Raw genomic sequence first — 21,276 nt, 5'->3', positions numbered from 1 at the left:
GCTCCTAAATGGATTTGGAAAGGAAGACAGATCAGGTACAGATATGATTCTGAACTCAGTGAGATACTAAAAGTGCCAAAGAAGCAGTGATCTGCTACCCCTCTGCAGAGCTGGAATATAAATCATAAACAGGCACAGGATTATATTTCACATGGAGATGAAGGTATGACACTTCCCATTTTTAGAACAGCAAAAAATTTCCGAAGTTTTAAAGTCCTTGGCAGAAGAAAATATCAAAACCAGAGAGATGAAGAAAGCTTATGAAGTTTACTATTATCATCTCATTTTAACAAAATAATTTCAACCCTATTTCAAACTTCTACATTTTTTTCAAATTGAAGCATTTTCATTTGTCTCTGAAATATAATTTCTGGTGTACTCTGTATAATGTAACAACATCTGAAACATTTTCATAGTGTCCCAGTAAAGAGAAAAGGTGGCGGAGTTTTTAGCATTGTTTATTTGATATCACCGACATCATGGCTGGGGGGCATAGCTTTGACAGGAAAAAGCCAGGGCCCAAAACTGGGAATTCACTGCTCTTGCCTTGGTCACAAAAGCAGAATGGACTTCCTCTTAAACCACAGTGGACTTGGTCCCTTCTGCTACCCAACAGTTTTTTTCCCTCTTCCCATTTTTCCTCTGGAGTGCTACTATGGGAGTTGTGGTGTTGAAGTGGACAGCTCCAGGCAGCAGAGAGTTGGAGGCGTCAGTTCAAGCAAGTGCAGTGGACTGAGCTTAGCCAGCAGCTGCACAATTCCTTTCAGATGAACTGGCTTCCAGGTTTTGTTTTGTCCCTGTTTTCCACTCTTTTCAGGCTGGGTGGAAAGGTGGGGGAGAACACTATACTGTGGAAGCTCTCCTCACCATATTGCCTTTGTTTGGAGACCACACCTGGTGCTATCTTTAAGAAGCAGGTTTTTTTTTTCCTGGTGGTGAATGTTCTTTTGTGGGTAAGCCACCTTCTTTTTGTATACTTTTTACTATTGTTACTGCTGTGGTTATAGTGATTTTAGTAAATTGTTATTTTTATCACATAGTATCTCCTTATTGTCCCTCCACTATCAGAAGGGGTGAGTGAAAGTGGTGTATTTGGAGTCTAGTTCCCTGCTGGTTGTTAAAACCAGCACACATAGAATAAGAGAATGACAAAATGGCCTGGAAGACACCAATCTGAGTGATGCAGCTGACACAGCAGACAAATGGGGTATCATTAATAGGTACCAGGACAAGCTTGAAAAGTGACCCCATAAGAATCTTAAAATGTTCAACAAGACCAGGCGCAAAAAGCACTTCAAATGTAAATCTGAAATCTCACAAGACGAGCTCATCGCCTTTAATTTTGACCTATTGGCTAGTCATTATCCGTAGGTGCAAATGGATTCAATGATACTACAGAAAACTGCCACTCCTTTTCCTTCTTGAGTCACTCCAGACAAGAAAGTATTAAGCATCTTAAAACCACCAAATTAATTGATCCACCCAAATTAAAGTACCCATATCTGGAAAGGTCATGTTCATTCCAGATGTGGAAACTAAACTCAACGTATATTGCAAGGAACAGAACTGTGTAGTGGAGTTTTTGGGGGGACTGCCATGGGATTTTTCCACCATAAGATACTACAGTAGTGACCACACTTTCTCAGCCTCCAGCTCTTTTTTCCAAAACCCCACCATTAGGTCATTAGGATCACTGACAGATCTTCAGCATACTGAGGCTGCAGGACCAACTACCGTCAGGACAGTCGCAGAGCTCCTCAGACATCTGAACTGCAGACTGAAATGAGGGCTCTGTCTCTCCCAAACATAACATCAAATTGAATTTTTTTTTATTGTTTAACTAACAGAAATTCAACTGCCCATATTGCGGAGATGTCTCTGTATGATAGAGGTAGGAACCTTGTTCTCAAGATTCATATCTTCTTCTCCCATATTCCCTTTTCTTCAGGTTTGTTTTAAATGGACATGATGTCTGCAAAATGTTGTTGCTTCTGAATAGTGAAACTCAACAAGCTGGGCTTGGTCTTACATACATCCCTTCTTTCTGAAGAATTTTTTGAGTCTCTTAGATGGAGAAAAGGCTATACTGTAAGCAAGAGTTCTTGTACAGTTTATTGAATCTTCAGTTTGGAGGACAGGATAGTTCAGATGGAAAAATTAAGATTCCCTCCTAAACCACCTGCATATGAAATAAAGAAAACTGTAAAAGAGTGAAGTTTAAAAAAATCACATGGCTATTTCAGCAGATACATCACAATACATAGAAGCAAATCACATTGCATCTCTTCACCATGGTGGGCATGCAACACTTTACCATTTAACTACTGCCATTCCTTCTCCTTCCCTTTAAATAAAGAGGAAAGCATATCACCTTACTGAATTAAAATACACCGTTTTAGCCTTCTATTTTTTACTTATGTTTCAGTTATTTGAATGGAGAAATTTTGTCTGGGCACTTGCCTTGAGCTAGTTTGGCTTTTTAAATAGCTTGTGCCAAAAATTAAAAACGGTCATTAAAATAAAGTACCTCAGCCTTATGTTCTTTAAGATATTGTCCCTACTATTGCTTACATGCTGCTGTATTTTGTTTTAAGACTAAAGTAACATATTCTTTCAATTGAAAAATAAACTCCAGCCTTTTAATTTGCATACGCCTTTGTTAGTAGGAGTAAAACACATCAATATTCTGAGGTCAGTTATAATTTTTTATATCATTCTAATTCAGTATAAAAGTTATGATTTTTTACAGTTATATGATTGTATTCCATATCTATGTATGCCCAAAAATTGTTACTGTAAGACCCTATAAGGCAGGTATGCTGTGTGCCTGGAAATGCTGTCATGGGCATTTTTAAAATCGTCTCTCATTGGCAGCTTCCGGTTCTTTGCCATGTATTATCTGCTTCATGGGCTGTTTGGTCTTTGCTCAGGCAAAGGTTTTGTCTTCCCTTTTTGTATTCTCTTTTAATTTTGGGGAGTTTTGTGCATCTCAGAGAGGCTGCATTTGGTGGTTTTGAGCTGCCTTTGGTTGAGTTCCACAGGGGCCTGCTGGTCAAGCCAGTACAAGTCTGCTGTCTTCCCGCTCCAAAGGGAAAGATGCAGCTGTGTAGAGAGTGCCACCTTGGAAGGGAAGCTGTGACACCATCTTCCCCTTGTCCTCCAGCCATGTGGCCATCCCTAGCTGGACACATCTTTGTGAAAGGGCATTTCCAGCACTGGGGCCTCTCTTTGTTCCCTGGGGATTGTGAGATATACCAGTTTGCTATCAAAAAGTTAATTACCTTTTTTTTCCCTTGCTTGTTGGCATTCTGTTACTAAACTGATTTGGGTTTTTTTTTCCACTTGAATCTCCTCATACCTTATTCCTTACTGGTGGAACAGGATTGGTCGGAATCATGGGGGATGCTACTCATTTCAGAGTGCCCATTGTCTAAAACCAAGACAGCTGGTATATCTGATTTGGGATTAAGTCTATAAAAGTAGTTTTCTCATAATTTAACTTTTACAGGCTTTCTACTGCATTGCAGAATATAACTTAAGCATATTTTTAGTCTCAATTCTAAAATATAATTTAATTAAAACTAAAAGCTACATTTAAATGTGGAATTCTAAACTATTCTTAAAAATCAAAGTGCTAATTTTCTATTCAGAGGAATGCTGTACTGAAAATATATTATAAAATAGATTTAGCAAAATAGACCAAATTATGTTTCCTCTGTGACTACAAACTGATCCATTACTTTTAAAAGTTGAGGTGAATTGGAAAAAACTTCCTACATCACACTTTCTGTTAAAAGGTTACTTTGTACAATTGTATTTTAAAACAAATATTGTCAAATGAAATTCTGCTTTTTGAAATTACAGTACTTTAGTGCTCTCTTAGTAATCTTATTTAACACATGGAATTACTATGAAAAATAAAGAGAAAAAACTTAACAACCAAACAGCAATATAAAGTGTTTTATACCATGAGGAAATCCCAGAAAGTTTCTAACGCAAACAAGTTTTAGTACAAATCAGCAGGTAAGATTACTTTAGGTATTAGAAAGAATAAATTCAAACTGTATCATAACCTTAATTCTAATACATGCCAGATCATACTAAGATTTATTAATTGAATCTACACTACTATACAGGAGGAACAATCCTTCTAAACCGGACTGAGACATCCTTTTTTGATTATATCTTTGTGTAAATCCTGTTGTTATTGAAATTATGAACTCTCTGCCTTACTGAGTTCTGAGAAGTGGGAGAGGTTAACTGATTTTTTTTCATAAAAATATATTTTGATCATATCTAATTAAAAACAGTGCTACTTCAAAAAGTGCAGGTAAAAAAGCAATACTGAAGCCAAATCATAAAAAGAGAAATCCCAAAGACACCCATCAGGTAAATAAAGCCAAGGAGAAGCTGCCTGAATAAAGACCTGTGAAAATTATGTTTGAGGCCTACATGGTTGAGCAGCAAAGCCTTACATGCCAGAGGTAACAGGAGCCCACAGTAAATACATATTCTTTGCAAAGGTTATGACAGAAGCAGGGCTCGAGCTTGACCCCTATCCTTCTCTTAGAGCTGCAGCTCTAAGAACATGCATCAGTCTTTGTGGGGGGACAATATCTGAGCTGTGCTGTGTATTAGCACCCTTTGAACACTTCCCTACAGATGAGGGCATACAAATATGCCCTCAGTGATGTTAAGAATTAATAAAAAGAAAGAAGCTGAAGATATATTGGAAACTGTGTTGATTGTTCAAGCATTAAATTGAAAAAATGCCATTATAGTACTTGAAAAATTTCAGTGAAGGTCAGTAAGGGTTTCATCCACCTCTTCTCCAGGACTAATAAACAGATTGTGACTATTAGAACAATGTTAAAAAAATACCTAGAAATCAATGAACAGGTCCTTAATTATTGGACATGCAGTGGTAGAGGGGTTTATATGAAGTATAGATACCAACAAATATATCATCTCTGGGGGAGATGGTGAAGTAAGCCATTTCCACATTTGTCATGTGAAATGTTAAAATTCAAGTACAGTAAGTACAGGCATTAATAACTGCAACTGTGAGCTTTGCCTTGGGAGCACTGCAGCAGCTGGGAAGCTCACATCCCTGTCAAATAAAGTAATGCAATGTTACTCAGCAAACCTGTGACCATGGGCTTGCAGTTCCAGGCAACATTACATTTTTCATCAAAATGCTCAAAAGGAAATAAATTACTTCCTTCGTTCTCATTTATCTTTTCTATCATTTCTTTTCAATACAAAACCCAACATAATATAAATGGTAGCTTATGCCCCCTTTGGTGAACCCCAGTGAGTCACCACCTTGTTTCTGCAAATAAAAACTAGTGTAACAAAGCCTATTTATATTATGCTGAACAAACAAAAGTAACCTTTGCAGTATTTAGAGTGACTTCAATGCAGCCATCATGCATTTGAAAGTTCAAGCCATAAAAAATATATTTTTTTATCCGCAAAGAAGCTGTTAGGCAATATGGTCATGTTTGTTTCATTACCAGAGTCATCATTTTAATGAAGCCATCAAAAAGCCATTTTGAGGAGTCAATTAAATTGCCATTGCTTTCTGAAATCCTTTTTTCCCCTTTCCTAACTTAATAATCTGCAATTTAAAATTTCCAAATTATATACTGCATCAACTGAAGTGAGCTTTGCTTCTGTTTTATTGACTTCCAATCCTATTTCATATTGCATCACAAAACAAATGTAAAATGAGGATGCATACTCATGCAGTGTCATGAATGTTTGTTGCAGTAACAAACAGAACTGCCACATACCATACATTACTAGCTACTCCAGGCTCTAAAGACTATGGTTTCTTTGTAATGTTTCTTCACCTGTGCTGTCATACAAGTAATTATAAAGCATTAAGAATGAGGCTTGACAAAGTTCTGACCAAGCTACTTCATTCATGCGAACAGTATAAAAGTTAGTTAAGAGGTTTTATTTTTTTAACAAACTACTGCAAGAAAAGAGTCACAACAAACAATGCACATATTCATTTCCTTTTAAATCTTGACTCTGAAATATTTCATAGGCATCATACCTGTTCTGAAACTTGTAAACATCTACCCAGCCCCATAGGATCAAGTACCTTCTCACTTACAAAACTGCAAGTCAGAAATAACTGTTGAAATTAATGAATTTCAGAGGCATAAATCAAGAGCAGTCTAATCTAATGGGGTTACTGGGCAGTTCTTCTACAACAGTAGAAATTATAGTTATATTTGCATTCAGTTATTTCAACATCAATATAAAACTCCCAAGCACATTAATAGCAAGGGAATGTATACTGTTCAAAATTACTAATGTGGTGACTTACACTAGTCATACTGTTTACAGCGACCATTTTATTGCCAGCAATAAACCTTTTCATGGTACTTTGTCTTACAGATCTGAATTCAGCTCTTACTGGTCATAGGAAGTACAATGTTTTCATTTAACTGACTTTCTCATGAGACGTGATTTAAGCAATTTCCTCTTCCATTACCAATATAATTTACCAAAGAGTTATAAAGAAGTGACTAGTGGGAATATCTAAGACTGAGTTAAGTTCATCTATGTGCAGAGTACAGGCAGTAAATACAATCTTCTTAAACAGTTAACCTAGATCACCCTTCCTCAACGTTATACTCCAGTGAAATCTGGTATCTTCCACTCTGTACAACATGTTTAACAAAATACAGAAAAGCAGAAAAGCATGAAACTGGTCCAGAACGCAGGTAACTGACATATTCATCTATTTTACTTGACTATTGCTAGAGCTGTACAGAAGTTTATACTTTTTTTTGTGCAAAAGTAAGGTCTGTCAATATTCTTTATTTATGTCTCCATATGTAAGCCTGTTGACTTTGGTAAGATAACTAGTACAACACCTGTTCATGTAACAGTTTAATAGTAAGAAAACAAAAAATTCTGTATCTAAAGATACACTAAAACAAAAAGGAAGTAATTGAGTAAATGAGACCATAAAAATATTTGTGTCATGTGGCATTTAAACATAGTAAGAAATAAAACAGCTATATAATCATAAGTAACGTTTAGTGAGGATTTGAGAAGTATTACAGCATAGCATATGTCTAGCACAATCTTGCAATATTGCATGTAAAGTTGCTATTTGAAATCATAAAAAAAAATAAAATAAACACACAAAAAGGTGACACAAAAAAAAATGTATTAATTCAAATATACACGTCTCTCCTGGTGTAACATTTTCCAAAGTGCTAGAAGATTCAATTAAGCTTTCACTGGATTCACTGGACTCTTTTACTGTGTTTAATGGTAACTACACTTAATCCTTTTTTAACCTAGACCCCAGAAAGGTATATATTTTCAATTAAGTGTAGTTAATCTCATTAAGATAAGAACTAACTTAAGCTTCCAAATTACATCACACTACAGAGACAAGCCAAAGAGATCTGATACTCAATTCAATACAAAACATCTAAATTTACTAAAACCAATGATAAACAAGTTACATCTCTCATATCCTATCCATTTCACACATATAAAGAATATTCCTTGGTGATCTTCTCATTCGGAGAGCTGAATCTTACAACCTCAGGGTTGAGACAATGCCTGAAAGTGTTTTTTCTTAGAGAAAGGATAAAAGTTCCTACCGTACATTTGTTTAATACATTGATACTAAACATACCAAAATACCGAAATAGGAAAAAGACAGTCAGTTAAAATGACAGCAATGCATTGGATAAAACTGTCTTTTTCTTTATAAATGGATTTTCATTTCTATTTTGAAACATTGTATTGAAATACAAGTTTCAAGCACCCTAGAACCGCTCACTGTGCAGCTATGTTTGTCAGATTAATATTTCTATTTGCCAGGCAATAAATGGAAATTGCTTAAATTTCACACAATTGGAATAGCATTTATATACAAGAAAGCTTCCAAAAGAGCAGTCTGTTGCAATGGTAAAACCATGTATTGATGCCAACACAGTCCAGGGCCCTTTTGGATCACAGAATAGTTAACTCCTATAGAAAACAAAGCTCTGCAACTCTGTTAATTCCAGCTACCAGTTTTACCAGATGGTTTTGTGATTTGTCAGTTGGCCACCCTCATCAGGCACTGATCTAAAACTGATTTTGAGTAGGGGTGTGTTGTTCACTGACAATGGAAATTTAAACTTCTCCAAACTGAAGCAAACATTCAGCCTCATCAGACAGGCAGAAAAGACAAGATGTGGTGTGGCCCATCAACAAGATATGGTGATGGGCACATATCAGAAGTGTCAAAGCAATTCCAGATACTGTCATACATGTATCCTCTGGGAGTTAGCTTTTATTTCAAATTGGGTATGAATAAAATCCTATTAATATTGTGCTTTCAATTCATGGAAATCAAATTATTTTGTTTACTATGAGCAAGGAAGAAAACTGTACAGACTATCACAATTATTACTGACATGATAGCTAGGACAGGAGCTCATGTTGTGTGTGGTGACAGGATACATTTAGTCTGTCAACTTTACTGATATAACTTGGGTACATGCAAAATCATTTCCAATGTCCTTATTAAGAGACTTTATTAAACTGCTACTGAATACTTCATGGAGTATAATACATTAAAAAACATATAAGCTTATTTGCTTCTACTTACATCTCTGTATGCATCTGCATTAGTTTCACTTTACACCCCATTGGTAAAACTGCCAGTTGTGCAAGATGGGGCTTGGTTGCTCATGAGAAAACAGCTTATGCTGCAGCCCACTCCTGCAGGGAAGGAGTCTACTGTAAATTCCCCAGTTAAAGCTGCTCATTTATGCTTGGCTCATTGGAGCGCAGCATACCCACAAAAACGTCGGATTTTTTTCAAAGTTTAGTGTTTGATTTGTTTGCTGCAGTGCAGCTCAGATCAGTTATTCAAGATACAATAGTTGACATTCTGCAGTTCACAATGTTGAAGCAATATGGGTGGAATAACTGAATAAAAACACTCCATAAATTAAAGTAATTGAAAATTTCATTTTAAAAACAGTTTTAACTTTTCAGAACAGCTGTGTAACAAATGTGATGTCAGCTTTTAAAAGGAGATGTGAATTGAGGCTACTACTAGAAAAACTTATAGAAACTAAGAAGTAAGAAAATTAATGGACACTTTGATAGAAAGTCACTGTTTTGGAAATAGTTGAACAGAAGAAGATTATGCCTTACAAATTTATTGATGTTCTTAAAAGAGGCCAAGCACATGGAGATGGGTAAACAGAAACACTCTAGTTGAACTTCCAAAAGGCCTTTGACAATGTCCTTCACCCACAAGTTTTAAGAATTTAAGAATCCACTGCAAAAGGTCTTCACAGAAGTAAGGAATCAAAATAAAATTAAAAAAAAAAAAAAAAAAACCTGAAAGCAAAGCTCAGGAGAAACTTTTTAATTAGCAAACAGCTAAATAGCAATTAGCTTCTTAAAATGCATGGAGATTCCAGACAGAGATCTGTTGTGTTCCATTGCAGAACCTCTTCTGGAAGCTACACTATTTCATTACAAAAAACATGCATGGGAAAAAGAGTAAGCAATGAGGTGTAGAAATCAGCCATGACAGATGTAAAAACTGCAACAGCTGACTGTGCATGAACTGCAGAAGTACCCTGCAAAACTGAGTAACAACAATATCAAATTAAATCCAATATAGACAAAAGTAGATTAACTTATGTACAAATCAAACATCACACTAAAAGAAACTGTTCAGAGCTGCCCAGTACCATACCATTAAAGAATGATAGTCCCAAGGTTGTGGCAGACTAATCCATGGGAACTCAGCTCAACAGAAGTCCCCACATTAAATTACACACTAGATATTAGTTATAATATGAAGGATAAAACAGAGTACATGGCATCATGAGAATAATGCAAGGTTTTCTCACATTCTTAAGTACTGTATAGCTCTAGTTCCCTCTATTCAAAGAGGGAGACCTGAAAAAGTTTCCAAGTACGAAAAGAAGAAAGGACAAAGATGTGGCAAAACAGAAGTTGCATGACAAATAGCAAAGTAAACTAAGACCCTTCAGCCTAGATACAACATAATTTAGGGGAAAATATTCAAAGTCTAAAAAATCATATATGGTGTAAGAGTGGACAAAAATCATCTTTCACCACATCTTTCAGAATCCATACAACAAAGCTAGTAAGTAACAAGCAAAAGAGACGTGTGTCTTCACGCAGTGTAGTAGCAAACTTCAAAAATCCTTCCCACAGAATATTGTGGATGCTAAAAGTTTTGTTTTATTTCAAAGACTGAACAAGAATCTGGACAAAGCAAACATTGCGAATTTCTAAGTATCCAGAAACAATACCCAGTTCAGGCAGACTCCTTAGCCAAAAACAGCTGAAGGGAGTGTTAGGGAAAAGCACTGGATGCTTGTTTTGTTCTTCCTCGCCCAGGACAGTAACTTAAAACCACTGCCTGTGCCTATGGTACTGGCATCCAGACAGATCTATCGACTCAGAATAGCCTTCCATTCTTTTGGGTCTATTTCAATAAGGGTGCTCAGGCGAACAAAAATGTTATATGATCTATTTCTCTATGCCCTAGATGTCATACCACTGGCTTTAAAGGCACAATACAGCATATATTTTCTTTCCTGCCTGATTTTAAGACATCAGGTTACTGTGTAAATATGCTCCGCAAAGAAAGGCTCCATAAAAGAAATGGAAACATTCTCTACGTTTATCCAGAGGGGAAACTACTGACAGACAACAGAGAATGGAAATTTTCAGTTCCCTTGAAATTGCAAAATATAGCTTAAAGACTAACTAGCAAACTAGATAAAAGAATGAAAAACTAGGCATACAGGATGCTAAACACAGCTAGAACCAGTGGATAAAAAGATAATAAGGAACCTAGTAGGTTTTGTGGCAAAGTTACAAGAAACTTTGCACATGCCATCAGAGAAGTTCCAGGCAAGATTTACAATATTGGGGGCACTCAGTAATTACAACCACTACAGACCCCTTCATTTAACCCTCGAGGACCATTAAAGGATTTCTGGTAAGGAGTGGAGGCCTGTAAATTGGTTCTAGGAAAGTGAAGTTTATGTATTAGCTAAGAAGTACATTTTAATGAATATGTATGCACATGATGGAATAAAGACCTTGTTGTCAAGTTTTACAACACACACTGAATTGGAGGAAAAATCCTCTGAAGGTGTCCAGCACTGTAATAAAGAATGCCTGCATTCTAAACACTTCAAATTGTGTTACAAAGTTTACTTTCAAGCTGATTTCAGTATCACTACAAGCTACCACTGATTAAACTATGCATTTATAAAAGGACAACATTATCCAATTCTAGGCTTGACTTTCAGACACACAGCACTGTTCTGTAACACTTTGCTGTCTTCTAAGCACTCTTACACAAAACTCATTGGTTTTCTTCTAGTTTGAATAAAATTTATAGCACACGTTTTAACTGTGACTTGCAGCATCTCTTAACTCCAATCTGGCCCCAGAACACAAACCTAAGTGATACCTGTTCCCTGATGGCACAGAAATCCTAAAAAGATAAAAAGAAAGAGAAAAAAATGTAACTTGAGAAAAGATGGGCCTGATGGCTATCTCTTATTAAAATGTATGCCATCCCCCTTGGGATTAGATTTCTTCTCTTTGGAAGAATCTGGGCATAAAATTTTTTCTTTATTTGTTTAGAGCTGTATATTCCATTTTGCCTGATTAACATGCTTTTTACAGTCTCACCTCCATTGTGCAACATCTTGTAATCCACAGGAATGTCTACAACAAGCTGTTCTGGCACGACTTCATTCTGTAGTTCTCATACTCTCCTGGACTTGCCAATGTTTCATTCCAAACAGTTTTTCATTCTGCAAATATCAATCAAATTGGGCCCAGTCTGTTGCCAAATAAACACTTACTGTCTTAAGGTATGTATCTTTGGCAAGCAGGATTCTGTTTGATCATATCTTCTCCAGTGTTTGGCAGGTGACAAGGAGTAGTACCACATGATATAGTTGACATGTATTTCCCCACTTGCTGATTTTACAATTGATTATTTGGAGGAGAAGAGAAAGGTATACTGGTCAATCAGACCACAAAACACAGCTGTAAAACAAGAAAATATGACATGGAAATGTACTGCCTGACAACAAGCATTATTTACGGAAAAAGAGTACAAAGGAGTGGGGAGGCTGTATACAAGCAAGACATAATTTCTAGTCAAGGCAAACAGATGTCAATCAAAACACAACAACTATGATGATGCTAGGAGTGGGAAATCTATCTTCTATCTTCTAATAGGAAACCAGAAGCTACAGAAGCAAAAGAAAGGCTGGCCCTAAAAATGTCATAGAGAGACAGATGAGCCATTTAAGCACAAGAGCAGATATATAACATTGGCTGTGACTAAATTTAGTCCATAAGTTGGGGGGAAAAAAAATCACTTTTAGAACTGGGGTCAAAAATCCACTTAAGAACACCCTAAGGCACCTATCACTACTCATGATTCTGTCTAATTCAATATTATTCAGATTTTTATATTTATTATATTATTTATGTTCATTTTGAGCAGACACTTTGTAAAATAAAAACTTTATCTTCAAGTACAACTTGAGTAATAACACCAAATTCCTGAAGCAGGGCACAAAATTAAACTATTGAACAGTAGGTCAAAACTTCATAAGCAAGAGTGATTTATCTATTTATTACAGCAGGGCAGCAAACAATTACCTGCCAGAGTTCCTTCTGAAATTGTTTTGGTCAATATTTCAACTAGTGACCTGAATATTGGCACAGAAAAGACATCTGCTAAACATAAGATACATAAAGACTCAGAGATTATATGCTAGTATGTTGAGGGGGAGGAACAGAATTCAAAACAAACTGGCACTGTAACACATGGTCTGGAAAGGCAGGACAATATCCAGCAAAGGCATAAGCAAAGTACTACACCTAATAAATAGCAACTTACTGAATAAATTCAGACTGGAGAACAATAGGCTAGGAATCTGGCAGAATCAATCTGTGAACCATAGGAGATCACAGGCTGAATTCTGTCAAGAATGTCATATGGCTACAGGATAGACAAATGACATAATGGGTTACATAAACAGGAGTGCTTTCCTGAGGACAGGAGAAGGAATCCTTATGCTGTACTCAGCTGTAATGCTCTGGCAGTTCCTTGCTCAGTATGAGGACCTCTTAGAAAGACTAGAGTCAAGCAGCTAGACTGGTCAGTGAAAGCCTCACTTACATAAAACAAAGTACTCAACTTGGATGGAAAACTTAAAAGTCTGGAAGAGGGAAATGCTACATCTTTTCTGATGTTGCTACTCTTTATATTCACAGAGAAACAAGAAACACGAGCTTTGAATTGCAGAAAGACTAATACAAGTTTGACTTCACCAGGGCAAAGAATATAAGAGACCACTAAAATCACTAGCTCCATTGACATTGTGGAACTTCCTTACCGAAGACCTTCAAAAACTGATTATATATCTGCCAGGAAACATGTGGGCAAAGCTGGTTTTCCTTAAAGGCACTGCAATGGACATACTGATCTGTAGTGATTTCCCTCTTGCCCTTCACTTCTACAGCTTTAGCCATTGTCAGTCAGAGGCTGTCATACCAGACATGATTGCTGTCATACCAGAGGTATGACGCACTGTGGATTTACATCAATATGTTTTACAGATTTCTTCCAGTTATTCCACTTAACCCAGTCTGGTCCACTTCTGCACTTTGAGAGAAGCAGTTTGCACAAATATGTCATATGTAAAGGGCTTGCAAGTACTTGTTATTCTTAAAAATATAATTTAGTTTGTGCTTGCCTAAGGGCTTTAAATAAAAAAATCATCACACAATTTGTAGTTTGACCACTATACTGTTAAACAAGATTATCATCTTCCCTCATTTTGTAACAACACACAAACGCTACTAGATTGCCTGTATGACCAGAAACCATTCCTTTTCTTCATCCAGCTCCTAATGAAAAGCTCACACTTACTAGAACTAAGATCTGTTCTCTCTCCCTCTTCCCTCCCATTATTAACTGCAGAGATGAGAAAATATACCACTAAATATGAAGAAAAAGCCATGGTATATATATACCCTTTGTAACCTCCAATATGTTCAGGTGTATTGGTTCTCTGGCATTATGAGCACTTGCAAAAATTTTTTTTCAGGATTTACATATTCCAAATATTTGTCTACCAGTGATTATTCTCTACTACCCCTAAATGCACTTTTTTCCTCCTATGCGTAAGAGAAAATTCAGTTTTCCTTGGTGTATTTGTGTAACCCCACCTTATATATCTGCATATGCACACAACATAGAGTACACCTAGCTTTAATTCTTTTAACACCATTGTCCTGATACTTGTATCTTCAGTACTCAGGACTTCATTAAACATATTACAGGTATTAAATTTTAGTAAGATATACTCAGTTTCAATACTGTGAGCACACAGGCTCTTAAGAAGTATGATTCTTCTATTATTCATCTATATTACGGGGTACTTGAACGGGGTACTTCTTTGCATAAAGGCCTATCATCGTGCCTTTTTGAGACATCCTTGTAAAAGTGGTGGAGACTTCTGGCAGCAAACTCCTTCCTTTGCTGAAGACAATCACCTTAGTTTAGGCTTTTTATCTCAAATTAAGTTCTTTTTTTCCTTAACTGCTTCCTTGTCTTGCAATTTGAACTACTTAGTTTGCAGAATTTACTTCTGCCTTCCATCACGAATAGATTTGGAAAATGAAAAACAGCCACTCATCCCTTTCTTTCTATCAACTGACCTTGTCACACAACATCTTGTCTGTGACATTAAAGGAATGTCAGGTTTGAAATGAACTGTTGAAATGAACAAGTTTGAAATATTATTTTCTAAACTTTTGTGTGATCTGCTGGCTTCAAACCAGTACTCCCAATTAAAACAAACAAACCCACCACAAAACACTTACTGGCAAGTGATACAAGCATTTACATTATTTAGAAAGCCAAATCTGTTTATCTTACTGTGACTCCTGAGGCACACCTCAAGCTCAGCCTCATATGTAGGTGCTTTTTGGCTAATAGTGTCTATTCCTTGCAGGAAGAAAATTGTAGGGATAGGGTGGTCTGTCATTTGCACAGGGCAGGGAATAGGCTACTTAAATCTGGAAGAGATCAGAAAAGTAAAATTCCTGGAAGAATACTATCAGGAGAAGAAAGATGTGATGTGGGAAAGTGTTCACCCATCCTCAGCTCTTGCCTAGAATTAAGAAAGAAAAAAGAAAAACATGATCTGAAGTTTACTATTGCAGCATTTCTCTCCCTTGTTGCAACCACAGACAGCTTTATGTCTTCCATTCTTCCATCACCTTTGGGGTACCAACTGTTTGTTTTTCCTGTGCTCCTCAACCTTAAAGGAAAATCCACTGCCTGAACAAGAAATTCCTGGCACTGATGACAGCAAATAGTCACAATATTTAAAGCAACTGTACAAAATGCTACAGAGATGATATGCTTAACCCTTGACAGCGACCAACAGTGAAAGAAACATTCCTGAATGTCAGTGACAGATACTCTGCTCTAAGGTAAGGTCTGCTGTGTGTAGCCACTGCAAAATAGAAAACAAGCCAGGAAAGAAGTGCTGGGAAATGCATTATACCCCAGATTGCTCCATCCAGCATGGAACTTTGAACAACTCCCTGGCTGCTTTATGCTATGATATCTTATCACAGTCCCAGAGGGCAAGTCTAGACCACTGTCTTAGAAGAACCATGCAAAAAGAACAATGCAACACTTTTTTGTTTTAGAGAAACTACTAATTGCATTTCAAGGGCAAGTCAGAAAAACCTCCATTGGCAAAGGAGCAAAAAAGTCAACTCCAAGCATTTAAGTCCTGATATTACATGTTTGTGTAATTTTAAAATCCAGGTTTTTTTAACGAAACACAGAAGACATATCTCTCATTGGTAATACAGGAAATACAAGATAAACAAGAAGTATGTCAGAGCAAATTGTAGGAAACAGGAAATAGAACATGTAGTCTGGAAAAACATAGAGTTAAAAGAGGATTCTTTCTCTGTTGTGCTGTGTTCCCTAAAAATTAATGGAAAATTCCTCTATTCAATAAGCACAGAAACTAAAGCTTTGAGTTTTCATAATAAGACACAAAGACCACAGAAGCCTGAGAGCAACAAAAGTTTACCAGAAGCTGTGAAAGAAAAGAATTCTCAATTGCTCACCAGCAGATCATCTCAAGGCCTCTTTTAACAGCCCCTTCTGACATCTATTTCTGATTGACTTGTCCAGCCATTTAGCAAGCCTTCGCAGGTTTGCCATGGCAATGAAAATTACTGAATTTCAAGGTATTTCAAGACTCAGCTGGATATTCTCCAAATCACACAAGCATCAAAAACCAGTAAGTTAAATTCCTCCCATCACCAGGAATGCACTAGACAACAAAAACTGGGACAAGGGATGTTGGCCTGAATTTACAACTCGGAGCCTTCTTGGGTCTACCATCTTGTCTTCACTGATCAATTTTATGCACCTTTCAATGCCATTTTCCACAAACACAAAATTAACAGAATGGTCAGTGGAAATAAGGCCTTCAGAGTCCTTCTTTCTCACTGTTTCCTTCAGCTCTAATTATGCAATTTACTGTTGTCAGAATGTTCCTGGTTTGCAACTTTCATTTTTATACATTTTCACTACTTATCTTGAATATTTTCAATAGGTTATTTTTCTGGATAATTTGTAAGTTAGTCCTTTGGACCATCCGCAGTGGAATTTTGATTTAGCTTTTCTCACTTTCTTTATAAAGATGAGCTCGTAAATTTAATGTAACCAAAAATATTATGCCTATTGTATAACTCTATAAGAAAATTCTGCTTATTGGTGTCTCTTATTTTCAGAGTATATTCAGCTAAGAAAATATCTTTCAACATCACACTCAAAATAATTTTTTTAATTGCTTGCAATTTTTGCTCAATAATAACCAGCAGATTATTGCCCCATTCTTATCTTCTTTTTGCACTTCCTGTTTTGTGTCAAGTATTTTCCTGCTTTTTCAGATCTAAGAAGAAAGCTTGCTATGGACAAGTCCACCTCGTCTGTCCAAACTGTTCCTGATTCCCTTTCTCCAAAAGTTAGCACCTTACTCCGTCTACCCATCTTTACCTAGAAACACAGTCTACTCTTTTTTCATCCATATACCTAATAAAGTATTTTTCAATTTTCAGTTACTTATAGTCTCTATTTTCTCTCATTCTCATCTGTATACCTAATCTGTATTATCCATTATTGGTATTTCGTAATTGTATATAGACACTTTCACATAAGAAACAACACAGGCTTACTACATTCTTTCCTTAATTCAAGACATGGTTTACATATGCGAAGTACAAAAAGGCAGGCTCTGAGCTAACCAGCCAGCCTGACAAAAGAAAAAATGGGGACAGGCGCATCCTGCAACCAATGGTTGCAAATTTTGGCACTATAAGGGCCCAGATACGAATACAAACATCTTGAACAAAAAACGTTCAAGACAGAAAAGAAAGCCGATGCAAAAAATTTTGATTCCTAAACTGTAGTTCCAAAGTAGTACTTCACTTCTAACATGCAATCTTCCTCCCATATTTTAGTGCCTCCAGCTGGAAGTAGTACTGCCTGTCTGCTTACGTGCTCCACAAGAGAAGTTGGTACTCTAAGTAACTGCATCTTACACATCATGTTTTGTGCTACCCAGTGACATTTTCCAGCTTTTCTCATGTAAATTATTTATCTTAATTGACCACACAGCTGTCTTTTTCAGACTTGCAATTGATATGTACTTTAAACTTTTGATTCAATGATGTAGTAGGCTGGAATCCATTTTAAAACAAAATAATAATCAGGTCTTACTTTGGTTTGGTTGATATGAAACGCCTGGAGTGTAAACACAGATGCGGTTTTGTAAATCTCATGTATAAAAAGAAGCCTTCTGTACCTGTAAATGTTCATTTCTAACCTTTCAATTCATGCAGAATAAACTACTGTCCAGAAAGAATGTACTTGGATGTTTGCACCCAAGCATGCAACAGAACATGCAAACAGTTTATTTTTTAGGCACTCACCTTGTAAACCCTACATATGAAACTTGGATTTTGAGAACTGCGAGGAAAGCCTAGAACACTGAGTATAAACTCCTTAAGAAAAAGTGAAGTTAGGATATTTTAAAAAGAACTGTGCCTAATCGTAGAAGAGGGGCATTTTTCAGTGTGATGGGATCCAGTGAGAACCAGGTGTTTGCTAACTTTCAGCTTCCTAACCTGACTGGATGCAAGAATTTTCTGACGTAGTGATGTCTGGACCTAGCCAAGTCCAGGTGTGCCCTGGCCCCACCAGCGTGTTCTCCTTCCCCACGAAGGCCGGCCGCCGCTCCGGGACACCCCGCCACCGCCTCCTTCCGCACGCCCCGCCAGCGCGGGGGTCGGGCTCAGCCCTCCGCGGCGAGCCGGCGGCCGCGGCTGCCACGTCCTGCCTGCCGGCTCGTCTTGTACCGGCTCTTTTCAGCTCGGAGTGGGGACTCACTGAGAGGCTGTCCGCCGCGGAGCGCAAAGTTCAGCCGCAGCGAGGCGGCGCGCAGATCCCCGGCGAGACGCCCCCCGCCGATGCCCTCCCCCTCCCGCCCCACAGGCGGCTCCCTGGCCCGAGCCCCGTTTCACACCTGGCATCGAAGGGGAAGGCCACGACCCCGAGCTCCCCGGCATACCTGTCCCCGCGCATCACCTCGCGGGGCCCGCGGCGGGGAGCCGGGGCGGCTCCGCTGACCGCCCCGCGGCGGCGGCGGGGCCTGCGGCGGGGCCGTGCCCGGGCAGCGGCCGCGGGGCCTCCCGTCCCTCGCCCTCGTCCTTGTCCCTGCCCCGGCGGCGCAGGGCGGCCGCAGCGCCGGTGCCCGCTAGGAAGGAGTTGTGACTAGCGTTACCTGTCCTATATTGACGTATCCGTACTTGCTCGCTATCCTGTTGGCCTCCGGGAGCCCCCCGGTTATCCGCACAGCCCAGTGGTTGGTGTAGAGGCGCGTCCTGCAGGCGGGCAGCAGGAACCCCAGCACCAGGGTGAGCCGGCACAGAAGGTCCCCGCCGCCTCCGCCTCCCCAGCAACAGCGGCGCTTCCAGCCCATCTTCTCCTCCGCAGGCAGCCCCCACTAAACTCCTTCCTTCTTCCGAGGCCCTTGTCCTCCCCTCCGGGCCGCTCCGGCGGTACGTCCTCCGAAGTTAGCCCGAGGAAGAAACTAGGAAGAGCTTGGAGTAGTGCATTGAACCGCCCGGGGCTTAAATGATGAGGGGTTGGGAATAGTGCTTCTGGTCAGTGATTACTGCTGTGCCCTCTTCCCGCCGCTCTCCCCGGATTAAATAACTTGCTTGTGAGAGCTTTTCTCACTGTTCCTGAGCGCCAGTTTCTCCCTCTATCCCTAGCTACATAGGAAGTCCTCTCTCCGCGGGGAGGAGGGGTCCTTATCCCTCTCTCTCCGTTTCCCTCCTCTCTGACTTCCTTCCCTCTGCCAGCGGTCTTCTGCCTCCTCTCCCGCGTCTGGCTTTTCTTCGCCTCTACTCGCTCCCTCTCTCCGGAGCCCGGGAGCAGCGCGGCTGCGGCGGCAGGCGATGTGTGAGTGTTGGCAGCTCCGAGCCTCAGTGCGCTCCGACTCGGCGACCTCCCTCTCCCCTCCCTCCTCCTTCTCCTCCGCCTCCTCTCCCCGCCCTCACTCCCTCAGCGCCGAAGGCCAGGGGAAATGGCAGCCGCGTCGGCGCCGGGTTACCTCCCTCTTTGCGCTCCGGGGCCCCGGGCTACTGCTGGTCTCGTCAGCCGCCGCCCCCGGGCGCTGTCTCCGCGCCCCCGCCGGGCCGGGAGGCCGCCGCGCCGCCGGCGGGGCTGCAGCGGGCGCAGCGAGGTGCGAGGCCTACGGAAGGGCCTTGTGCTCAGCACCGGCGGCCGCCTCCGGCCCGCGGGGCGCCCGAGGCGAGGAGGGGCCGTGGGACAGCCCCGGCTGCTCCGGTGGGCCGGCTCTGCCCCGGCCTGCCTGCCCCAGGAGAAGCTGCGGGGCTGCCAGGCGGGACAGGAACAGCCCCACGGCTGCCTCTCCGGCAGGCACCGTGTGCCCGTCTGCTGGCCGCGCACCGTACACATCGCACCTCGTCGTTTAATGCAGCCCGTCTGTCCGTGGTCACCACCTTCAAAAAGAAAAGGGGATGGCTGCTGCTTTGGCAGAGGAGCAGTGATCCAGACCCAGGCAGAGAAGGACTGCTCCCTCATCCATGTAGCTATGTATGTAGCGTTGCTACAGATCTGCAACTTGCTTCTGTACGCAGAGCACCTCTGGGCCCAGAGAAGATGCTGCTGGTCATCAGCAGCTGTCTCAGGCTAGTGCCTGGTTGGGGTGGGAGAAAGCTCATATCCACTCCAGCCCAAGCTTGTTGTTTAATGGTCTAAGCATTTGAGTCACCATAATAGCTTTGGACTACCTGTAGATCTACTTTGTTTTGCTTGAAAGTTGAAATTATTGGTCCAACAGACCTACTGTGAGGGTCTGTTGCAAGTTTTGAAGGAATTTGGACATGAGAAGTAACATTGCAATGCACTAATGTAAATTTGTGAATTTTCTCTGAGGAAAATATGTCAGCAAAGGTGACTGTAGGCAAAAGTCAGGCAGCTGTCACTTTCCCTGAAGTATGAGAAATTAAATGCTTTACAGAAGGTCATAGATTAACATGGAGTTCTTTTTTTAACTCCATGAAAACCTATGTCTCTACCTTTAAAGCAGCTGTTTCCCTTGAAAAGTAGAAATAGAAAGCCATGTTTTCCAATTCAGGTGATTCTCTGCTTTGTGTTCATTAATTTTTTCCCATACATATGGGTATTATACTGGTGATTAACGTCTTCCCACATCTTTTGATAGTTTTTAGAGAGTAGAAAGAAGGAAAATGCATCCTTTGCTTCCCTGTTTGTTTGATGTCTCCAAGAATTTATTTTCCAGATTGCTTCTTTGTATTTTTTTTTTTGTAGTTTTCATGATCATTTTCTCAGTATATTCAAATGTACTGTTAAGTTCTGTTTGTACGTTTAAGAATTCATGGGAACTTGCCTTTCCTAGGATTTCACAGATGGTGGCTTACTGTTGAGCAAATTGTTCTTCTGTTGAAACTGTAGTCAACACTCCTTCGATTCAGCAGGCCCTTGTATGAGTTGTAGCTGTTAGGACCAAGCAATTACACCTTGTTGCTAATATTCATAAATACACATTCCTGGAATATGACATTAAATAT

At 39.7% G+C, this 21,276-nt stretch overlaps 1 protein-coding gene across 5 annotated transcripts in view; it reads right to left on the bottom strand.

Annotated features, from left to right (window-relative positions):
• PCSK5 (proprotein convertase subtilisin/kexin type 5) overlaps positions 1-19,675 on the bottom strand; it is a 229,367-nt gene extending 209,692 nt beyond the window's left edge. Inside the window, exon 1 of one of the 5 annotated variants that reach the window (XR_003956982.4) lies at positions 18,939-19,644. Coding sequence is in view for 2 of the 5 variants with exons in the window: in XM_030258051.4 (XP_030113911.1) it covers positions 18,939-19,136 (198 nt within the window). In the remaining 3 variants the exon portion in view is untranslated. Of the gene's footprint in view, positions 1-18,680; positions 18,903-18,938 lie in introns of those variants that run through there. The other 4 variants (XM_030258051.4, XM_030258053.4, XM_072922008.1 and 1 more) reach the window with 4 other exon arrangements.
• Between the last annotated feature and the right edge of the window lie 1,601 nt (positions 19,676-21,276).

Source organism: Taeniopygia guttata, chromosome Z, assembly GCF_048771995.1.
Source record: "Taeniopygia guttata chromosome Z, bTaeGut7.mat, whole genome shotgun sequence".
Classification (NCBI taxonomy): Eukaryota; Metazoa; Chordata; class Aves; order Passeriformes; family Estrildidae; genus Taeniopygia; species Taeniopygia guttata.
The sequence above is the reverse complement of the archived record's forward strand: the minus strand, read 5'-3'. Positions and strand labels throughout refer to the sequence as shown.